The sequence below is a fragment of the Talpa europaea genome, assembly GCF_964194135.1.
Source record: "Talpa europaea genome assembly, chromosome: 15".
NCBI lineage: Eukaryota > Metazoa > Chordata > Mammalia > Eulipotyphla > Talpidae > Talpa > Talpa europaea.
In genome coordinates, this window is record NC_140083.1 from 5,714,914 (window position 1) to 5,736,657 (window position 21,744).

The window sequence follows — 21,744 nt, forward strand, 5'->3', positions numbered from 1 at the left end:
TGTGTGGCTGGGCTGGGCACCGGCTGGGCCCACCCTGTTTGGCATCATTCCCACTTCTAGAGTCTGGACTGAGCTTGTGATGTGAACCTGAGGGCTGTGACCTTGGGCCTACTGGCAGGCACGCCAGGCCTCCTGGATGTGAGACTGGCCTCCCTTGGACCAAGTGAGCCTCTGGGATTCTCAAACTATGCTGGCAGAGACCTCAAGAGGGAGATGCTGGGCTTGTTACCAATTAATGCCTGAATGGGTCACAAAACAACTACGCAGCCCTGGGACCCTGTCAAAAGTCACCCTCAGAGCTGGAGGCCGAGAATGAAAGTGTAAGCTGTGGCCATGGCTGAGTTTTCTCTGAGAAGCAGAATTGGCTCGTTGTGGGCTTTTGTTTTTTTGCCTTGTCACTTCTATATTGTTTTCACTTTATAAACAATTAGCTTGTATTCCTTTTGGAATTAAGTACCTTCGGATGTCAAAACAGACAATGAAGGGCCTCCCTGGTGGCGCAAGGGGTTAAGTCTCAGCAGCAGCCTCTGCAGCACGAGTTGGGGCCTCAGCCAGGAAGCTGACCCACATGGCACTGCAGACCTCGCCTGTCTCACCTGCTGCTCCCCTCAGCAGTATCCTTCAGTCTGCCTGTTCTGTTCCCCACTCTGTCTCTGGTGAATCCTCTTACCCCCACACCTCTGGCCTGCACCCCAGCTCTTGTATGCATAATTAAATCTTTTTAAAAAAAAACAGACAATGAAAAGATTTGAAAATCACATAGGAAAACCCTGCTGAGGACGGTGAGGCATGGTAAGTCTCTGCGCATGTAGAACATTGTCACAAATCCCTAAGAGAAAAAAGGGCCGCACCTCCACGGGAGAAAGCACACACACCGATCCATCACAGTGAGTAAATACCTGCAGCTACTTTGGTCTCAAAAGTGGGTAAAGATGTACCGCTTTAGGGCCTCCCCGGTGAAGCAGCGGTTGAGCGCTGGGTTGCGAAGCTGCCCGCAGCCTCTGCAGCGCCGGTTCGATCCCCGGCTGCTCCCCGGCCACCAGAGGAGGGTCCCACATGGCGCGCAGACCTCTCCTGCCGCCCGCTGCTCCCCTCAGCAGTGTACTTCGGTCCTTCTGCCTGCTCTGCTCCCCGCTCTGGCTCTGGTGAATTCTCTCACCCTCCCGCGCTTCTGACTGTACCCAGTGCTTGTATAAATAAAACAAACAAATAAAATAAATAAATAAATAAAGCATGCCTCTAAAAAAAAAAACTGTTAAAAAAAAAAAAAAAAAAGATGTACCGCTTTAAAGGACAACAATGCCGAAGTTGTCACCTTTCAGATGAAGAGTTTTAGAAATGGTCAGGCTGCCCCTTCCCTCGCGCTGCAGGGAGAACAATGATTGGATAACAATTTGCCGCTAGGAATCAAGAGCCTAAAGCTGTGCAAACTCAGCCTGGACCTAGTCATGAAAAAAGAACAGGACAAACCCAAACAGAGGGACCAAGGCCTGTAGCTCTGAAAACACTGACTTCATAAAAGATGGCAAAAAGGGGGGTGCACTCCAGAGTGGGGGTGACGAGAAAGCTGCCAACTGCGTGCAGCGTGGGGTCCTCAGCAGGGCCCTGGATTGGGAAGAGAAACTTCTAGAAGATATTATTGAAACTACTGAGGACATTTCATGTGGATTGCAGGTCAGATATGACTGCCCTTCTGTTCCCTTCCCTGAGTGGGCTCATTGGATTAAGGTCCTGTAGACGAACAGCCTTTTACTTAAGAGTTGGAGGCTGAGTGTCATCAAGAGTGTCGTGGGGGCCTCCCTGGTGGCGCAGCGATTGAGCGCTGGGTTGCAAATGTGCCCGCAGCCTCTGCAGCGCCGGTTCGATCCCCGGCCACCGGGCGAGGGTCCCACATGGTGCAGCAGACCTCTCCTGCCGCCCGCTGCTCCCCTCAGCAGTGTATTTCATCAGTCTGCCTGTTCTGTTCCCCGTTCTGGCTCTGGTGAATCCTCTCACCCTACCGTGCTTCTAACTGTACCCAGTGCTTGTATAAATAAACAAATCTTAAAAAATAAAATAAAATAAATTAAATTAAAAAAAAAGAGTGTCGTGGGCAATGCAGATCCTTCAGCAAAATAGATGTCGTTCAACCTAGAGGTTGAGATATCTGCGGAGATTTAGACATAGATGTCAAGAGAGAAAACAAAGGCAGACAAATGGCCACAATTGGCGAACACAGGCAAAGGCCGGCCGGACGCTTATTGTGCTATTCTTGCAGCCTGTCTGCAGGCCTGGAGTGTTCAGGATCTGTTGGAGGGAAGAGCTCAAGGCCAAATGAGTCCTGCAGCCAAGCCCCTCTCTGCCCTGCATGAGCAGGAGAGGCAGGGTTACTTGCCTGGGAGATGCTGCCCACCCTGGCTCTGGTCTCCAACGCAACCCCCACCTGCTCCCGCTCCTCCCAGTGTTCAGAGGCCCCCCTCAGCTCCTCTGGGTTGGAGACCCTTGGCAGGTCGATCTGGGGATTCACACCATGTGTGCTTCCCCCACCCTGGCCCGACCTCTGACCCCTTTCACTGGATCCCTCACTGGGCTGGGCCCCAGAGCTTGGCACTCACACCTGGCTCATGACAAGTACCCTGGGCCCCAGTGCTGGCCCCGCCTGTGACCCTGCTCTGGGGCCATTTCCTTGCCGGGCTGGCTGTCCACCCTCCCTAACACTCTGGGGTTGTGTCGTTTCCGGCCATGGGCAAGCGAGTAAATGGGCAGCCGCAGCAAGGTCATGGAAGCCCTGGGAGGTGGGGGTCTTGGGGCTCAGGGGCCCCGCTTCTATGACTCAGCACAGGCCCTACTGTGGATACTAAGGCCCCCAGAGGCTGTATTTTTTCAAGCAGTAACACCTGACGTCAGCACCAGCTGTTTTTCTAACCTGGAGACACGTGCTCTGCTATTGAAAGGTCAGCAGAGCTTGACCTTGGGGCCCCTCACATGAGCAACAGCTCGCTCTTGATAAGATAAGGGGTCCTGGGGTGAATGGGGTACCTAGGGCATCTTAGGAGAAACACAGCACAAAACAAAAGCCAAGCCAAAAAAGGAAAATGTGGCAAAGAACACAGGTGTTCACCCTTCCCTCTGAGAGACCCCAATCCCCTGTCCCCCACCCCAAGCCACGTTGGGGTCTCCAGGCAGCTTTGTCTGCTGCTGGGGGAAGGAGCCACAGCATTTCCTGGCCCTGCCTTTCTGGAGTGCCAAGACTTCAAGAATTAAAGAATTCAGAGCAATCGAATGATGGAAGCTGAGAATTCTAAAATATAAAATATTGGCCACCGCCGCAGATGGGCAGCGGGTAGGTAGGGGGTGAATTCCATCTGCTGCCAGGGAGTAGGATGCACCCTGCTCTCGATACTCTAACCCGAGCCCGGAGCAGCAGTGGGACCCAGAGGGACTCGGAGCCGAGGCCGGGGCCCGGGTGGCAAGCAGGCCTCCACACTGGCCTGGCTGCTGTCTGGCAAGGGCCATGCCCAACCTGGCAATCCCTCTCGCAACCCCTGACTGGGGCCTAAATGCCACTGGCGTCACTCCCTGCAGTTGTTCAGAGCAGGCTTTGGTGCTGGCCAGGCTGGAGAGCAAAGCGCTGCCCCCAGGGAGTGGGGTTGAAGCCCCGGGTCACTGCTGCTTTTGGGGAAAGCTTACTATTGCGCAACCATCCCAGGCTGGGTAGGCCCGTTGTCGGCTCTGGCAGAGCTGAGGAGAATTTGGAGGCCTCGGTGGATTTTTACAGGCCTTTAAAGTTGAATCAGGAGCCAGACCAGCTCTCTCAGCATCTCGCTGGTGCCCTGCCTTAGTCTCATGTTGCCTCCGCCTCGGTGGTCCGGCCCTTTCATGGCTTGCTTCCCAGCACAGGTGTCCCCACGTACACATGAGCACCCCGTGCTTTCTGGGCCCAGGTGTCCACAACCATAGGTGTGTGCGCCCCTCACCATGCCTCTCAGCCCTGGCGTCCCTCGCACGCCTAGGAGGAGTGCAAGACCACAGGAGCCGGCCGCAGAGGCCAGCAGCGGAAGGCAGAAAAAACCCTGAGTGACTTCAATTTTCTCTCCACTTAGGAACGTCTCCCTACAGGCACTGAAGATGCTTAAACACACCTGAGGCCATGCAGGTAGGAGGAGATGCCCCTATCCCGCTGTGTGACCCTAGGCGGTGTGCTAACCCCTGCGGGGCCCGTGTGCTCACTCCTATACACTCAGGTTCTGGTGGACCCCTCACCCCGCGGTGTCTAGCACGGTGGTGAGGCCCAAGCACATGGATCCACGTCCACGTTCCAATCCCAGTCCTGCCGCTGGTAGGTACGGTCTTGGTAAGTGGGCCCTTCTGTGCCTCAGTTTCCTTCCCTGCAAACAAACTGGGGATAATAGTGGCTCTTACCTGATATGTTTATATGAACATGTTGTATGGCTATAACACATGACACGGACCACCTAAGTATATGTCATGGACGCGTGGGTTGTGTGTAGGAATCAGGGTACAGACCATCTGATCCACCTGCCTGGCTCGGAGCACCCCACAGCCAGCCAATGGGTTAGCTGTTATTATCTTTGTTGCTATTTCAGACACCTGGGCAGAAGCGACGTGTTTACACACAGCAAGGCAACAGGACTCACAGACGTGTTACGTGTCTTGGCTAAGATGTCTGCCAGTTCAGCGTGGGCAGGGTGGATTTTCTCCTGCTGATCCAAACCTTTGACTGGCAGCTCCATATGGCTTTGCCGAATTGTTCCAAATGTAGGAATCTCTTATTTCCCAATGTTGTATTTTTTTTTCTTGAAAGATCAAAATTTTTAAAACATGGGACGGGCCCATGAGCAGGAAGCTGCCTAAGGAAATAACCAGATATCACACAGTATGTATGAGAACGTTTGCATCAGTATTACTTTTTTTTTTTTTTTTCCGTTTTATACAAGCACTGGGTACAGTCAGAAGTGCGGGAGGGTGAGAGAATTCACCAGAGCCAGAGCGGGGAGCAGAGCAGGCAGAAGGACCGAAGTACACTGCTGAGGGGAGCAGCGGGCGGCAGGAGAGGTCTGCGCGCCATGTGGGACCCTCCTCCGGTGGCCGGGGAGCAGCCGGGGATCGAACCGGCGCTGCAGAGGCTGCGGGCAGCTTCGCAACCCAGCGCTCAACCGCTGCACCACCGGGGAGGCCCTGCATCAGTATTACTTTTATTTTATTTATTTATTTATTTATTTTTTAATCGAGGCATGTTTTATTTATTTATTTATTTGTTTGTTTGTTTTTGTTTATACACGCACTGGGTACAGTCAGAAGCGCGGGAGGGTGAGAGAATTCACCAGAGCCAGAGCGGGGAGCAGAGCAGGCAGAAGGACCAAAGTACACTGCTGAGGGGAGCAGCGGGCGGCAGGAGAGGTCTGCGCGCCATGTGGGACCCTCCTCCCGTGGCCGGGGAGCAGCCAGGGATCGAACCGGCGCCGCAGAGGCCACGGGCAGCTTCGCAACCCAACGCTCAACCGCTGCGCCACCGGGGAGGCCCAGTATTACTTTTAACCCTAGAAAAATAAGAAAGAAAACTTACATGTGAAGCAAAGAGGGTCCAGGGGAATGAATCTCAGTCTTAAGAAGCTACTTAGGGGGCCTCCCCGATGGCACAAAGGGTTGAGCACAGCACCATGAAGATATCTGCAGCCTCTGCAGCACAAGTTCGATCCCCCGCCGGCCAGGGAGCTACCCACATGCTGCAGCAGACCTCTCCTGTCTCGCCCGCTGCTCCCCTCAGCAGTGTATTTTGGTCAGTCTGCCAGTTCTGTTCCCCACTCTGTCTCTGGTGAATCCTCTCACCCCCGGCACCTCTGGCTGTACCCCCGGCTCTTGTATGCATAAATAAATAAATCTTCAAAAAAAAAAAAAAAGCTACTAAGAATGAGGGAAGGCTCCAGTGTGTGGAGGGACCTGATATATCTGAAGGTGGAAAAGTTCCATTTCAATAGGGTTTTTTTTTTGGACTTTTGAGATTTTTCAAGTGGTCTTTGTGTGGTGCAACCTCATGAATAGTATATGTTTTGTCCTAGAAGAAATCCCTGAGTCTGCAAAGGTTTGTGTACATGTAAGATTACAAAACAGTCTGCCAGGAGAGTCAACACTTAATAAAGTTCAGCTCCAGGTGGTAAATGGAGTGATTTGTTTTCTTTTTGCTCATCTGCTTGTTCTCACTTTCAAAAATTAGCATACTCACCTGCGTGGTAAATAACTTGTTGGACTTAGAGGGATGTTTAAAGAGTGTCGAAGAAGGTGGCTCTGGCAGTGCTGGGCGAACACCATGTTCCTTGTGGCTGAGCCTCCGCTGACCCCAGTTCTCGGCTTCCGCCGGATCCGGTCCCACCCTCTCCCTCTGAGGTGCTTCCTGAGGGGCCCTCTGCGCTTGCACAATGCTAAGTGCCTGCTGTTTATGACATCACGGCATCTTCCTGATCTTTTGAGGCAGGGCTGATTATTTCCATTTTATAGATGAGGAAGTAGCAACTCTCAGAAGTTAAGGTCACCCAGGTGAAAGGTGTTGGACTCACAATAAAAACCTGTGCCTGCTTTGAACCATCACGTGGTCCTGTCTCACTCCTCCGAGCTCTGGTCAGCAGAAGTCACCACAGCCCCTCTGATTCGGTGGCACAGTTGATGTACAAGGAGAGTCCTTTCTTCAGGTGTAATTTCTATGTTCCCGGCCTGACGAAGAATTCCAGAGATGGTCTCTAAATCTCAGGCAGCTGAGTTAGCAAACGTCGATAATGGTGGAGGTGGAGCAAGGTGGGATAGCCTCTCATGTTTGGCTCAGGCACATGGCTGCCCAGAGTGGTGACTGCCTTTCCCAGCCTCTTTTGTAACTAGAGGTGACCATGTAACCACACATTGGTCAAAGGCATATAATTGTGCTAGAGTGTCCTTAAGAGAAAGCTGGCATAGGCCTTTTGTCCCCTTTTCATTTCTCCTTCCTGCTGGCTGGGATGCAGACGTGATGACTGGAATTAGAGCAGCCATCTTGGACCATGAGGTGTATTTGTGAATGGAGGCTGCGCATAATGGAATCTAGATCCCTAGATATAAGCAGTCAGGTTCCCAGACACCATGATGCAGCCTGGGGTCCCTCCTTTCACAAAGTTCTGGGTAAGATAAAGTTGTTTTGATTCAAGCTCCTGTTAAAGCTATTGTAGCAGACAAACATATCCTGACTCACTTACTGATGACTACTCTTTGATGCCAAGAACAAAGACAAATCAGACAGTGGACTCAACTTCATGCAACTCACAGCCCAGAGGGCAGACGAAGATGAAACAGACAATCCCAGGACAACCCTATTTCTATGTCTTTTAGCAACAACTGTTTGTTCAGTCACCCTGCCAAGCACTGGGCCTCCTGCTCATCACCAAGCATGTGCTGGGCACACAGAGGCATTCTTGTGTACATACACACCTCTGTATAAAATGTGCACACTAGGTATGCATTTAATAAAACTTTAATGTACACTGAAATATGAACAAATGATATGATATTAACACTGCTCAGTGCATCATTGCATATTAATATGCACACCAGCATCACACCTGGGGCGTGTACTGAACAGTGTTCTCAGAGCTCTGCAGGAATGGCCACATGTAATCCTCGCCACATCCCCGTGAGGTTGGCTCTGTTGTACCCAGGTTAGGGCAGAAGTGAGGGCATGGAGCCACAGCGAGGCTAGGTGGTTTGCTGGGATAACACAGGGAGTCAGCCCTCTGTCCACAGCCGGCACCTGACTCCGCCCCAGGCCTGGCTGGCCAGCGTGCCCCTGAGCATGTCCAGGAATGTGGGGCTGCATGTGAGCCCACAGGAGCAGGAGCGTGTGCAGGAGGGGCGGGTGTGCACACAGGTGTGTATGACTGTTTGCATCCACCACTGTTTACGAGGTGTGGCTCCAGGGGTGTTCAGCCGGCTCCCCCAGCCTGGAGCGCCCTTCCTCCCCACTGGTGGCCTCCTGATCACACCTACTTATCTTTGAAGAGTCAGCGGGGAGGCGCTCTGCCCGCAGCCTGCCTGGCTCCTCCGGTGGCTGGCAGGTCAGCTGTGTCAGCAGCCTCCCAGTGTTGATGTCCTCCAGCAGCCCAGCGGGTGTGTCCCTTCACTTCTGTCACCGGGGAGTCCTGGAACCGGCCTGACTGGGACATTAGCAGTGATGCTAACAGCTGGCACGCGGTGGGCAGGGCTGCTCACTGAGCCCCATTAATTCATCCCTTCCCAGGTGAGGAGGAAACTGGGAGTAGAACTCCAAGCCTAGCTCCAGCTGTCATCCCCAGACCATGTTCCCTTTGGGGCGATTTCGTTAATTTTTACACTTCTGCTTGTTTTGAGATGTTATCCCGTGCCCTTGGGAAACCTTTCGGAACGTATGGAAAGCTTGTAGCCTTGAAATAAACAGCCCCTCCCGGCCCCAGCCATCAGTGTGTGAGAGAGGCTTTAGTTCACGCACGCGCAGCACCCTCTCCAGCAGCCTCACTCACGCCAGGTGTGTGCATGTGCACAAGTGTGGGTGTGAATCCTCCCAGGGCGGTTGAGGACCTAAGTCAACACACGTGCCGACCTGTATCTGCCATGGTTTCCTTCTTTTACAGAAAACTAGCACATCCCACCCCCAATTTTGCATCTTGCTTTGTTTATTTCACAAATGCGTCCTGTCCTGGAGATGACTCATCAGCGGACAGACAGACAACAGCTCCCTCACTGCTTCTGTCGCTGCCTGGAAGGAGGGCAGTGAATTTATTTACTCACTTCCTCCCCCAATGGATGGAGACTTTCCGCCTGTTGGATGGACACGGACTTTTGCAGGCCCCAGGACTCTCCTCCTTTACCCCCTCTGCTCAGGTCATGGAGAACTTGCTCTGTCCCTTCCGCCCCTTACACAAGTGTACCCAGCAGAGGTGCACCCACTGACACCCCATGCGCGGAACCCAAGGCCCTGGTCTCAGGCAGGCACCAGAGGGAAGGCCTCGGTCAGCTCAGGAAGTCACCTGCGCTGGGGTGAGAGGCGCACACCTGAACACCAGCTCCGTGACCAGGGCACTCAGTGACCAGGGCACTCAGGTCCCAGCCCGGCCTGGCCTGGGCCATTGCCTCTGCAGGGGGGCTGGTCTCCTGCAGTCCTCTCGGGCTGTTCTGGGGCTGGAAGGAGAGAAAGGACACCAGCTGCTGCCACAGGCCTGGCACACTGTAAATGCTCGATGAAAGGCAGACACTGCCTAGTGGAGGTGCCCTAAGCAAGGACACCTGCAGAGCCAGATGCGGAAGTGCCAGATTACTGACCCTGGTGAGTCATGGCCCCTCTCTGACAGAGCCTCAGTTTCCTCCTCTGTAAACATGGGACCGCAACAGGGACTTCAAAGGGTGGTTGTGAGCATTAGCAGGGGTGTGGATTCCAGTTTGCTCATGACAGAAGCTCCCTCAAAGCAGACGCCTCCCTTCCTGCACACCAGGCCCTCGTAAAGTCCAGATGGGACGCTGGGATGACAGCATCCACTCGCTCAGGCCGTCCTTACAGGTGCTGGAAATTACCATCAGCTTCCAGCCCCGCAGGCTGGCCGCCAGGCTACCCAACTGGAATATGGGGAAACCTGGCCCTTTGGCGTGGGGGTGGGGCTGAGGCTGCATTGTGCCTCATTGAGAGAGTGCCACCTGGCTGAGGAGTCGCTCACTTCCAGTTGGTTCATCAGTCAGTCAACAATCATTCATCCAGCTGAAATTCCACGGGCTCTGTGCTGGGCATTGGGGAAACAAGTGAATCAAGCTCATTCCTATCATGGGGGCCTGGCTTTGCTGCCTCCTCTGTGCTGCTTGTGGGTTCCTGTAATTAATTGCCTGATTGCAGTTTCACCTCCTCCCAGGCTGTGCTATCCCGAGGCTAGGGGGCTTGGTTCCACGCTGCAACTCCAGGGCCTAACCCAGCGGCTGGCTCGTGGACAAGCATACAGGAGTGGTGGGCGGGGAAGACAGGGTCTTGAGATGGAGGCTGCCCAGGTCTGGAGTTCCCCAAGAAGCTGTGGGCTGGAAACAAGCAAAAGCTGGGGACGAGCCATGAAGGTAGTCAGGGGGTGCTGTGCAGAAAGCACAGGCGAGCTGTGGACAGGAACTGGGAAGCTCCACAGAGGCTGCGTGGGAGACAACTCCACCTCAGAGCCTGGAATGGGGGCGTGGAGAGGTCGGGGGAGCAGCAGGGGCTGGAGCGAGATGGCTGCCGGTGACCCTCCCCCTTGAATTTGTGCGCTGACCCCTGACTGCCTTCTCCTCCCTGGAGTCCGGCCGGGTCCCATCACCTTTTTGTCTAAGGGGAGGGACATGGTGCTGCAGCACGTCCAGACCTGTAGCCGGAGGCACTGGGTTTCTTGGCTCTGGGGGGAGTTGACCACCACCGAGGAAGTCGGGGTGCAGACATGTTGTGAGGAGGCCCAAGCTAGCCACTGGGAGTGGCCAGGGGTGGGTAGGGCAGAGGTCCAGCTGTCACGGCCCGAGCAGACACCATGCTGGACACCCAACCCAGCTCAGCCTTGATAACCCGGCCTGGGCACCACTGGACTCAGGAACTGCCCAGGGGAGCCCCATCAATCCACAGGTGCGTGAGTGACAATCCACAGGTGCGTGACGTTCTGAGCCCTTGCCTTAGTGAGCTGGTTACACAGCAACAGAGCGTTGGGACAGTTGGTGATTTAATACCCGAGCAGCCCTCCATGGGGGACCTCACTGTGACTATTTCACCGAGATGGACTCGGTGAGGCTCATGTAGTCGGTGGCTGTCTGAGGTGAGAGACCAGACCTCACCTGTGTGCTCTGGCCAGATTCCCTGGGTGAGGTTATGGGGTTTCCCCAGATGGCTCACCTGGACACCCGCTGGAACCCTGGTTTTTGTTTTTTTTGGATGTCATTCATACCCAGTCACATGCACAAATCCTATGTGCAAAGCGTGATGCATTTTTACACAGGTATGCACCCACGTGACCACAATCTAGATCAAGCCATGGAAAGTCTCTGCACCTCAGAAAGTTCCCTGTGCTCACTTAGTAATAAGCCCCCCAGCCCAGAAGGGCCCACTGTCTGGATGACCATCATCCTAGTGGTGGCTCTGCCTGTTCTTGAACTTCATATAAATCACGGGCTCCTTCGTGGCTGCCTTCTTTCAGCCAACATTATGACTGAATAGCCGCGCATCTGCATGTGAAGTAATTCCTTTGTAGTGCTACACAGTATTCTAATTACGAATACACCACAACTATGCGTCCTACAGCCATGGGCATCTGTGTGTCTGCAGATCCGCAAGACCATGACTAAGGCTGATGTGACTGTACTAGTCATTTTGTGGACTCGACTCTCTGGAGACTAGGATTGCCAGGGCCAGGCCTCCCATCTCTCAGGGGCTGGAGGACGCTCCTTATCTCGGGAGATAGACTTGAAGCAGGGCGGGTGATTTGATGGCTTCACCCTGGTTCTCCCCACTTTCTGCTCTGCACAAAATTGGCGGCAACCTGGGACTTCACCCTACACTGCCCGAAGGCCAGGAGAGGCCACTCTTCCTTATGTCCCTTTTAAAGGGCAAAGACCTTCCCTGATGACCCTGCAGTCCCCCCCCAGGCTCCCCTGGCAGCTGATTGGCTGGCATGGCACCCCATGCCCATTTTGAAACCCATGGCTGGCAAGAGGATGGCATGTTCACCCCAGCACCCCACCAGGCCACTCCCCTGAAGTCCTCCCCTGAACACACCACGGATATTCATGTGGAGGAACGAGGGTCTCAATTTGCCCGCAGAAGCCCTGTGCTGCCTCCTCAGAAGGACGGTGTGTAGCCGGTGTGGGCCATGAAGCCACTTTAAGAAACCCTGATGTGGGCCTCCTCTGGTGACGCAGCGGTTGAACGCTGGGTTGAGAAGCTGCCCGCAGCCTCTGCAGCGCTGGTTCGATCCCCGGCCGCCAGCGAGAGTCCCACATGGCGCGCAGACCTCTCCTGGCTCGCCCACTGCTCCCCTCAGCAGTGTACTTCGTCAGTCTGCCTGTTCTGTTCCCCGCTCTGGCTCTGGTGAATCCTCTCACCCTCCCGCGCTTCTGACTGTGCCCAGTGCTTGTATAAATAAATACATAAACCTTAAAAAAAAAAAAAGAAAGAAACCCTGATGTCCACGCGGGGCCCTGCCCCTCACCCAGGACACTAGAGCTGAGGAAACACTTTATTAAGTTAAGAAGTTTCATGGAGCTGAAGAGAAACAACCTTCATGGGTAGCTCCGGGGCCCCACCCCAGCACCCTATCAGAGGAGATAGAGCAGCTGGTTCCCTCTGTCCAGTCATTCCTCCGCCCAGAGTCTCCTGGCATGGGCCCCCCACCCCAGGCAGGAAGCAGTTAGTAGGAGGTAGGGTGGAAAGAGGGGGGCTGGGTCCCTGCCTCCCCACCAGAGCCAGCCCTGAAGGGCTGCCAGCCTGGGGCAGGCCCAGGGGCCCAAGCAGGTGGCAGGAGCTGGGGAGCCAGTGTGGGAGGCCACGGCCATGAGGAATTGCTTTCTAAAAAGCATAAAGTGTATGGAAAAAAAAAGGAAAAATTCTATATAAAAATCTCTTCACATATAAAATCCTGAAGAAGGTGCAAAGTAAGACCCAGTGCGAGGGGCGCGCTCAGATACGCAGTGTGTGTGTCTGTGTATGTGCCTGTGTGTGTGGTGTGTGTGTGCCTGTGTGTGTGGGGTGTGTGTGTGTGCCTGTGTGTGTGGGATGTGTGTGTGTGTGCCTGTGTGTGTGGTGGGTGTGCGTGCACATGCGGCCCACAGAGAGTGGGGAGAAAGCTTGGCTTCTGACTTCCGTCCAGCAGGGAAGGAGGCGACTGGTCCCTTGGCCGGGGGTCTGGACCTTGAAGACCTGGAAGGCAAGAGTGGGGAGCTGCGGCTGGGGACCTCGACTCTGGTGCCGGCCCCAGCCTGGTACGGGCCAGCCAAGGGCGGCCAGTGGTCCCACCACTGCTCAGACCCAGGGGCTGGGAAGATCTGCTCCTCCAGGCTTCTCCCTAAAGGGTCTGGCCACAGACGAAGGGTGTGCACAGGGACTTGTCGGAAAGGGGACGTTCCAGGTAAACATGGCGTGAAGACAGGCATGATGAAAACATCTTGAACCCACAGAATCAGGCTAAGACTAAGCGGGCAGAGTGCTGGTCTCAGCCGGTGGTGTCGATGCTGGGACTGGGTGGACGTGATGCTGGGGCTGAACACAGACTGGTGCCAGCCGCCTGATCTACAGGTGGAGTGGGCACGCTGGGCTAGCTGCTGTGCCCAGGCAGACCAGCCAGAGCCACTGTCGGCACTGGGGGGCACGGAGCATCAGCTGCCGCGTGGGGCAGTGCTAGGAGATGCCTGCTGGCACGTGAGGGCACATGCACTACAGCAGCCCCCCTTCCTCACAGGGGGTGACCCCCTGGATGCCTGAGCTACAGAGAGTACCCGACCTATATCTGGTTTCCCCCACACATACATACGATAAAGCCAAACTTCAATTAGGCACAGTAAGAGATTAGTAACTCAGGTAATAAAACAGGACAATCACAACGTACTGTCATACAGGTTAAGTGAAGGCAGTCTCTCAAAACGTCTTGATGTCTGTCATTCTGGGGACCCAGCTGAACCTGGCAACTGAACCCACAGAAGAGGGGGGACCGCTGTCATTAGATCCTGAACTGACTCCCCACCTCTAAAGGAGCGCTGCAAGTTTTCCAAGCCATCTACGGCCACACCTGACCCCTGGCCGCTGTGCCCTTCTTGTCACTGTCCCCACTTACAGACAGGGTGCAGGTGCCCACCGGTGCCCCCCACCCCTGTGGTGCCCACCTCTACTCGGCCAGGCTGTTGTGCAGGGCCTCCTTCTCCTGCAGCGCAGCCATGGCGAGGCGCAGGTGCTCCTTTAGCTGCTCAATCTCCCGCTCCGACCGCGTCTTGATGTGGTTCAGCTCCACGTACACGTCCTGGTACTTTCCTGAGGCGAAGCGCTGGTCCTGAGGGACAGGGCCAGCTATGAGGGTGTGCAGTCCTGCCCGCCCTGCCCAGGCCCTGTCACGTGGCAGGCGCCCACCATGCTCCCCTCGGCAGCCCCCAGCCCAGGGCCTGCCCCTCCCAGCACCACGCAGGGCCGGGTTTCAGCGCTGACGCTGGCGGGGGAGGAGCTGCTGCCCATGAACATGCAGCAGTGAGAGCCGAGTCAGCCTGGCCAGGGCTTGGGCCCTCCATGTGTCTGGCTCACTCATGCCACACAGGCACGTCAAAAGCTGGGGACACCGTGCTCGGGTGGGTAGGGCAGGCCGCACATTCACGCCCCCCTCTATGGCTGGAATGTGGCTAATTCCTCGCCAGGAACATGCCCAAGGAGCAGGGACTTCTGTCTGCTGTGTCCACAACATGTCCCTGGCACCCAGCACAGTGCCTGGCAGACTATCTGCTCATAAATATTTGCGGATTAGATGAGCACAGTGTGGCCTTGGGCACATCACTCACCCTTTCTTAGCCTCAATTTCTCTGTAAAAGGGTGTCATGACCCCCATGGGGGAGAGGCAGGAGGAAGCCCCATGAGATGAAGCGGCCAGGACACAGCGGGTGCCCGCAGGATGGGGGTCCGCTGATGCAGAGGCTCCCCCAACCCCCGACGCCCACCTGGCCAGCCGGGACCCACCTTTTGCATCATCTGGAGCTCTTCCCGCAGGCACTGCACCTCCTTCTTCAGGTACTGAAGCTCCTTCTCCTTTACTCTCAGCAGCACCTGGGGTCATGGGGTCAGGCTGACCCAGGGCTACAGGCTGGGGTTACCCTGGCCCACAGGGCCCTGCAGCCTGACTCCCCTCTGCTCAGGGCCCTAAAATGCAGCTGCTGAGAACAATCATGTTCTCGGGACAGACTCCTCCACGAAGCCCCTCCGACTTCTCTGGCTCCCCACCACGTCAGCGAGCATCTCCCCATCCCTCTGCTGCGGTCCCAGCATGGCTCGGGGCCTTCGGCTTGAGGCAAAGAGGATGAAAAGAGGCCACAGTGTGACCCTCCTGTGAACCACAGCTGGGCAGGTTGCCCCAGGGACTCCCTCGTTAACCCCTCTCCACTCCCTGAGACCAGATGCTGCTGTCCTGATCAGACCGAGGAGGAGACTGGCTCAGGCAGGACTTGGGGGTTTTGCCTAAAAGCCAGACTGCCTGGTTCAAATTTCAGCCCCTGCATTGAGGAGCCAGCATATGTTGGCAAGGTACTTGACTGCCCTGGGCCTCAGCGCCCTCATCTGTAAACTAGGGATAGAAACAGTATTTGTTGGGGGCCTCCCTGCTGGCACAGGGGTTGTATCTCAGCACTATGAAGCTATCCACAGCCACTGAAGCACGAGTTCGATCCCCGAACAGGGAGCTGGCCACATGGCGCAACAGACCTCTCTTGTCTCTCTGCTGCTCCCCTCAGCAGTGTATTTCAGTAGATCTGCCTGTTCTGTTCCCCACTCTGTCTCTGGTGAGTCCTCTTATCCCCTAGACCTCTGGCCTACACCCCAGTTCTTACATGCATAAATAAAATCTTAAAAAAAAAAACAAAACAGCATTTGCCTGGTAGGACTGTGGGGAAGAATCAATGTCAGCAGATGCAAGGGGTCACAGAAGTTCCAGGCACAGGGCGGGGCTATATATGAATTGTTATAATGAAATAAAACAACAAATAAAAATAAAATACTGGGGTCACACTATATTTTTCACTCCAACTTCACTCAGCGAGGAGGTGCGAGCCCCATTTACAGAGGAGCTACCGGAGCTCACGGGGTCACACGGTCACGTGGCAGGCAGGAGGCAGGACCTGGCTAGGAAGACTGGGCTCTGGCTGCAGGGCACACCCAGCCTCTTGGGGCACTCTCTCCATGCTCCAGACCCCGAAACCCTGCGGGGCCGCCTGGTGCAGGGGCAGGCACTCACCTCCAACTCACAGGAGCTCCGCTTGTTGCTGCGCCCGCAGCCTGAGCCCTGTGAGGCGATGAAGCTACGCAGCCGGTCAATCTCCTCAGACAGGCAGGCGTGCAGCTCCTGGAGGGCGGGAGGGTCAGAGCTGGGACGCCGGGCAGCCGGCGCCCCGTGCCCACAAGAGGGCCTGGCCCACCTGGTTGTGGCACAGCAGCTCCTGGCTCTCCTGCTGGCAGCGCCACAGCGTGTGCTCGCGCTCCTCCGCCTGCCGCGTCAGGGCCCCGATCTCCAGGCACTTCTGCGAATACTGCTCCGACAGCACCTGCAGCTCCCGCTTGAGCGCCTCCACATCCGACCTGCCGGGCGAGGATGGGGGCGGGTGGGCTCACCTGGCTCCTCCAGGCCTGGAGTCACAGCAGATTCAGAGCAGGTCAGGACCCCGGGTTCCTGCTCAGTTTTGCCTTCAGCTTGCTAGGGGGCTGTGAACCAGCGATGGCCCCCGGGGCTGCTGGTACCTCCTCACTGAGGGGTTGGGAAGCCCATCCTAAGCCTCCACTGTGCCAACATTCCAGAACTGAGGGACACCTACTGGCTGAGGCTGGCACTGCAGCCCAGCTCTAAGGGATGCGAGAGCAAGGAAGAGGGTGGAGGCTGAGACCAGTTAGAGAAGAATTGGCTGAAGAACCGTCTGGACTGGACTGGTGAGGAGCTGTGGCTGTGGCCCTGCTGCTTCTGTTCACTATGCCACATGGCAGGAAGGGCCATGTCAATGAGGGGCAAATGGACTGTCTTCCGCCCAGGGGACTCTGCACATAACCACCCTGGGAGGCAGCTGGGCCTCAGACCCCACAGCCCAGCTGTTATCTTACTGGTGCTGCTTCTGGAGGCCATCCGGGCCCTGCTGGAGACTCCGTGTCTTGCTCAGCTCTCGGCTCAGCTCCTCCTCAAAGGCCTTCCTCATGGCTTCAATGGCTGGAAGCAGAGGGAAGACTGATGAGGAGTCAGCCGCACGAGGCCCTCCCTGGAGACTCAATGTGTACCCACACACACGGGAGCAGAGTGGCATGCAAAGAGCACTGGGCCAAACTGAGTGACCATGGGTAAGCTGCTTGACCTCTCTTGAGCCTGTCTAGCAAAAGTGGAAAATAGTTCCTATCAGATGGACTCTGCTGGGAAGACTCCTGAGTCTGACCACTGGTATCTCTTGCTGTTAGTGATTTCTGAGTAAGATCCACAGTCCGCCTACTCTGCAGAGTCTGGAAGAATCTTCCAGCATCTGGAAGATTCTTTAACAGGGCCCATTTGCATTGCCGAGCCTAGTGGTTAACAGCACAGACTCTGCAGTCAGGACACACCTATGTGACTGCAGGGAACATAATCTCTCAGGTCTCTTATCTGGAAAAAGGGGGTGATGAGAGCACCTTCTCTCACATTAACAAATGTAGATGGAACATTTAGAACAATGCATCACACAGAACAGAAGCCCAGTCATGAATTCTTGTGGTTTATTTCCAGACTGTGAGCTCCTAAGGACTGAGTGGTTTTTCACTCACATTGGGAGGCTGTGAGGATTAAAGAAACCCTCATCCATAGGCTTATCCTTAATTCCAAAATCTGAAAGTTCTGAACACTGAAACTTTATGCAAGTTTTTGGTGGTAACCCCGATCTGAATGGACATGAGGCTATTGTGGTCATTACTGCCCCACTTAAGCAAGACTGAGAAATTTCACTGTGAAAACCTTAGTGCTAGAAGCCAGTCCCTGCTGAGGGCAGGGGCGGGAAAGGGATCCTCCACTATATGCACTGGGTTATCTTTCTAAAATGTTGAACACACTGGCCCAGGGGAGCACGGTCACAGGCCAAGTGCATGAGCACTGGCACAGCACCGGCAGGGGTCAGTTCCTGATGTGTGACCTCTCTTGTCATTTTTATTATCCTGCAAACCGCATGCAGGTGCCCAAGTTGTGTCAGGCACGCACAGCAGGTGTGCAGTGGACAGAGGGGGAGAGCTGTCCAGTGTCTCGGGCACTTGTTTCTAGCTTGGCAAGCAGCGGGTGCAGGTCAGAGCATGGCTTCACAGCAGGATGCTCTGGGCTCCAGTTTCTGTCACTTCCAAGCCGTGCCATGGAAGACAAGTCACTTACCTCTCTGAGCCCCAGTTTCCTCATCTGTGAAATGGACTCATTCCCAGTCCTAAGGGTGCACACGTGGGTAACGGGTTCCCACCCAATTCTCCCCAGGGTCTAGCCAATGCACCCCATGAGATAGCATTTCTATGAGAACAGAGTCGGGGGCTGGGCAGTCCGTCCCCCAGCACATGGCTCAGGTGTGGGCGTGGAGCTGGAGTTCAGTGTGTGTGTGGCCTCAGGTGGACCTTCCAATGGCTGCAGGCCCTTCGGGAGAGGGGTGACCAGCCAAGGGTTTCTCCTTTTTGGCTGGGGTCAGAATCCAGTTCTGGGGGCTCCCAACCCCTCCTGAACCCTTACTTTACCAAGTTTGGCACTGAGATTCTTGCCTCTTATTCAAAGGCCTTCCCAATTCGGTTGGAGGCGGGGGGCCTCACTGGAGGTTGAGGAGGCCAGCTTGCATGCTGCTCCTTCCGGGAGCCTCACCTGAAGCCGTGGCTGCCGTCTCCTCAGCCAGAAGCGACTCCTTCTCCTGCTGTAGTCGCTGTAGCTCCCGCTCGTGGTGCCGCTGCAGCTCCTCCATCACCTGCTGGTGCAAGGACTCCATCTCTGCCAGGCTGCGCTCACACACCTCCTGCAAGTGGGAGCCCAGGGGGTCATGGTGCTGCCCCCATGGCCCTTTCCCAGCCTGAGATATGAAGCCTCAGGGGCAGCTTGTCCTGATCCAGCTTCACTCCTCTCCCTCGACCCTGGCACCATCAGCCTTCACCCACCCCCCATCCCCCTTTCTTCTCCCACCCACAAACTTCCCAATCACGCTCCCATTTTAAACCCTTCCAAGCTCCCCATCCCACAGGGTCAAGATCCAGCGCCCCTGTCTGATCTTGGGGCTTCTCCCTCAGCCCTTCTTCACCAAGATACCCCATAGTTATAAAAACAACTCATAGCATGTTCACCTGCGCTTTAGCTCATGCTATTACCACCGCCTGGAACGTTCTTTTACAACTTTCCCTTCCTGGCTTGTAATTTAGCTTAAGTGTCCTCCTAGCTCTGTCCCGACAGACTCTTCCTGCCTCACAGGCTCTGCTCTTGCCAGATGGAGCAGTCTCTGGAGACAGGGAAAACCTGATTCAGTGCAGAGTCCCCACGGCCCTGCCTGACAGTGGCAGGTGCTGAGTAAGTGAGCGGAAGGTGATGACTTATCGCAAAACGGGGCAACGTAGACAAGACTGGCAGGTATTTAGAGACTGAGTCAGCTGTGACAGGGTGTGTGGAAGGCAGTTTGGTGGCATCAGAGCATTTTCAGTGACTCCTCCCTCCCCTGACCAAACAGGCCCACCACCCCCGGAAAGGACCCCACGGAGTCACATGTGCACAAAGACTCTGGGACCAGGGTATTCCCTATGGTGAGGCTGGTGACAGAGGAAAACTGGAAACAATCTAAATGCCTAGCAGGGGAACCCCTAAATTATGGCATCCAGACTTACGAAGGCCCCCAGACAGCTGTTAAGACAGAGCTGTCCATGTGGACCACTGTGGAAAGGTGTCCTGAGAGGAGGTAAAGAGATGGGGTCAGACCCCACCACGGTGAGGTGCCCCATGGCATGAGGGAGGATGTGGTCTCTAACCAGGCCCTTACCCCTCCCTCTGTAATACTGTTAAAAAAATTTTAAGGATATAAGAAAGATGATGGCATTTTCAAAAATAATTCAAGCAAATGGAAAGGTCGGAAATAAACACGCAGGGCTGTTTTCTGAGAGTGGGTATGCTGTGACCCCGCATGTGTAAAAAGACGTACAGATCCTGGACATCCAGGTAAATGGATGTGAAAACAAAGAAGGCAGGGGAGCGTGACCGGGAGGCAGAGTGGGCCCCACCAAAACACACCCACATCCTACATGGCAGACAGGGGCTGAGATTGCTTATCAACCGATCTGAAAACAGGGAGATTATTCCAGATCATCTACTGGGTCCCGTGTCATCACAGAGTGCTGAGCTGTGGGCCAGGTGGGAGAAGAGCAGGACAAGAGGGACACACCTCCACGGGAGGAGGCAGAGCGATGTGTCATGAGAAGGACCCAGCTCTCCTTTCAGGCTTCGCAGACAGAGGAGGCCAGGCCAGGCGAGTGGGCAGCCACCAGACGCTGGAAAAGGCCAGAGCCTCCGAAGGGGAGCACAGTCCTGTGGGTGCCTGGATTTAAGCGTGGTGAACCCCCAGCTAGAGATCTCCCCCACAAAGCTGTGAGATGATAGATTAGTGATATTTAAGCCACTGTGTGGTAATTTGTTATAGCAGCAACAGGAAACTAAGCAATGTGATCAAATGGTAACCAAGGTGACGCCGGGGGAGCAGGCGGGGGCAGAGACCTCACGTTTACTTCCAGCCTTTTGATTTGCTTGAATTATTTTTTTTAATGTCAACAAAATTTCTTACATAATTAAAATCATTTAATGCCACTACAGAGAGACGGGAAAGGGTCAGGCTAGAGGCGTTCTCCGCAGGCCACGGGGCAGGTCACCGCAACTGCCGTCTCTCCAAGTGGCCACATCTGTGGGCCAGTCCGGGGGAGGGCAAAGGGCCAGACCTGCCTGGTCCAGGTGTCCTGACTGGCTGCTGGGTCTCTGCACGTACCCTCTTTTTGCCCACCAGTTAGGACAAGGGAACAAAGCTTTGGAGCCCCACAGACTGGGTCCTATGATGGCTGCACCACGGAGTGACCTTGAACAAGTCCTTTCCCTCTCTGAGCCTTGGTCTCACTGGTGAAATAGCCCCTTAGGCCGAGCCGGTACCCACCTGTATCGCTGTTCTTTTTTTTTTTTAAAGATTTATTTATTTATTTATTTATACAAGCACTGGGTACAGTCAGAAGCGCAGGAGGATGAGAGAATTCACCAGAGCCAGAGGGGAGAGCAGAGCAGGCAGACTGACGAAGTACACTGCTGAGGGGAGCAGCGGGCCGCAGGAGAGGTCTGCGCGCCATGTGGGACCCTCGCCCAGGGGCCGGGGATCGAACCAGCACTGCAGAGGCTGCGGGCAGCTTCGCAAACCAGCGCTCAACCGCTGCGCCGCAGGGGAGGCCCTGTGTCGCTGTTCTTAAAGGGCCAGACCCAGCAGCTGCACAGGGTTGGAGGTTGAAGTCAGGAGGTGGGAGCCAGGCCGGGATGGGCTCCTAGGTCAGGGGCTCCTCTCTCTGGCCTACCTCCATGTGGGCCAAGGCATCCAGCTGTTCTCTAACATGGACCCAAGCAGACAAATCCTGTGGCCCTCACTGCAACGGTTGGTGGGGACTCCAGTGGCTAGAGGAGGCACTGAAGCCTCAGTGGGTGAAGCTCCAGACACCCCACTGCTGTCCTGAAAGCCCCACAAGCTGAAAGAGGAGCTCCCACTGGGCCTGACATGCCAGGCTTGGCAGCCCCTGTGCCAAGCCAGGGAAGCCCTCGCAGCTGTGACTTCTCCAGATGGCCTCCTTCCTCCAGGGCTGAAAGCGACAGATGGCTCGGCTCCTCTCCTCTGGTGCCCTCCCCATCGGGGGCCCCTGTCCACCCTGTTATTCCCTTCTTTCCTCCCCTGCTGATTCCACCTGCTCCTCCTGCCCATCCCAGCCTAACACAAGAGGATGTTGCAGCCCGTGGAGAGACCCTGTGCCCTGGCCCGCCGACCAGGAGGTCT

The 21,744-nt window shown here is 55.3% G+C and overlaps 1 protein-coding gene across 1 annotated transcript in view; it reads right to left on the reverse strand.

Moving 5' to 3' along the window:
* Positions 1-13,862: 13,862 nt before the first annotated feature.
* The window catches only part of TRIOBP (TRIO and F-actin binding protein), a gene marked incomplete at both ends in the record, with an annotated part of 49,424 nt that continues 41,542 nt past the window's right edge, over positions 13,863-21,744 (reverse strand). The window contains 6 exons of the mRNA XM_084255696.1: positions 13,863-14,024; positions 14,696-14,782; positions 15,963-16,070; positions 16,144-16,303; positions 16,817-16,919; positions 18,561-18,708. Coding sequence (XP_084111822.1) covers positions 13,863-14,024; positions 14,696-14,782; positions 15,963-16,070; positions 16,144-16,303; positions 16,817-16,919; positions 18,561-18,708 — 768 coding nt within the window. The remainder of the gene's footprint in view (positions 14,025-14,695; positions 14,783-15,962; positions 16,071-16,143; positions 16,304-16,816; positions 16,920-18,560; positions 18,709-21,744) is intronic.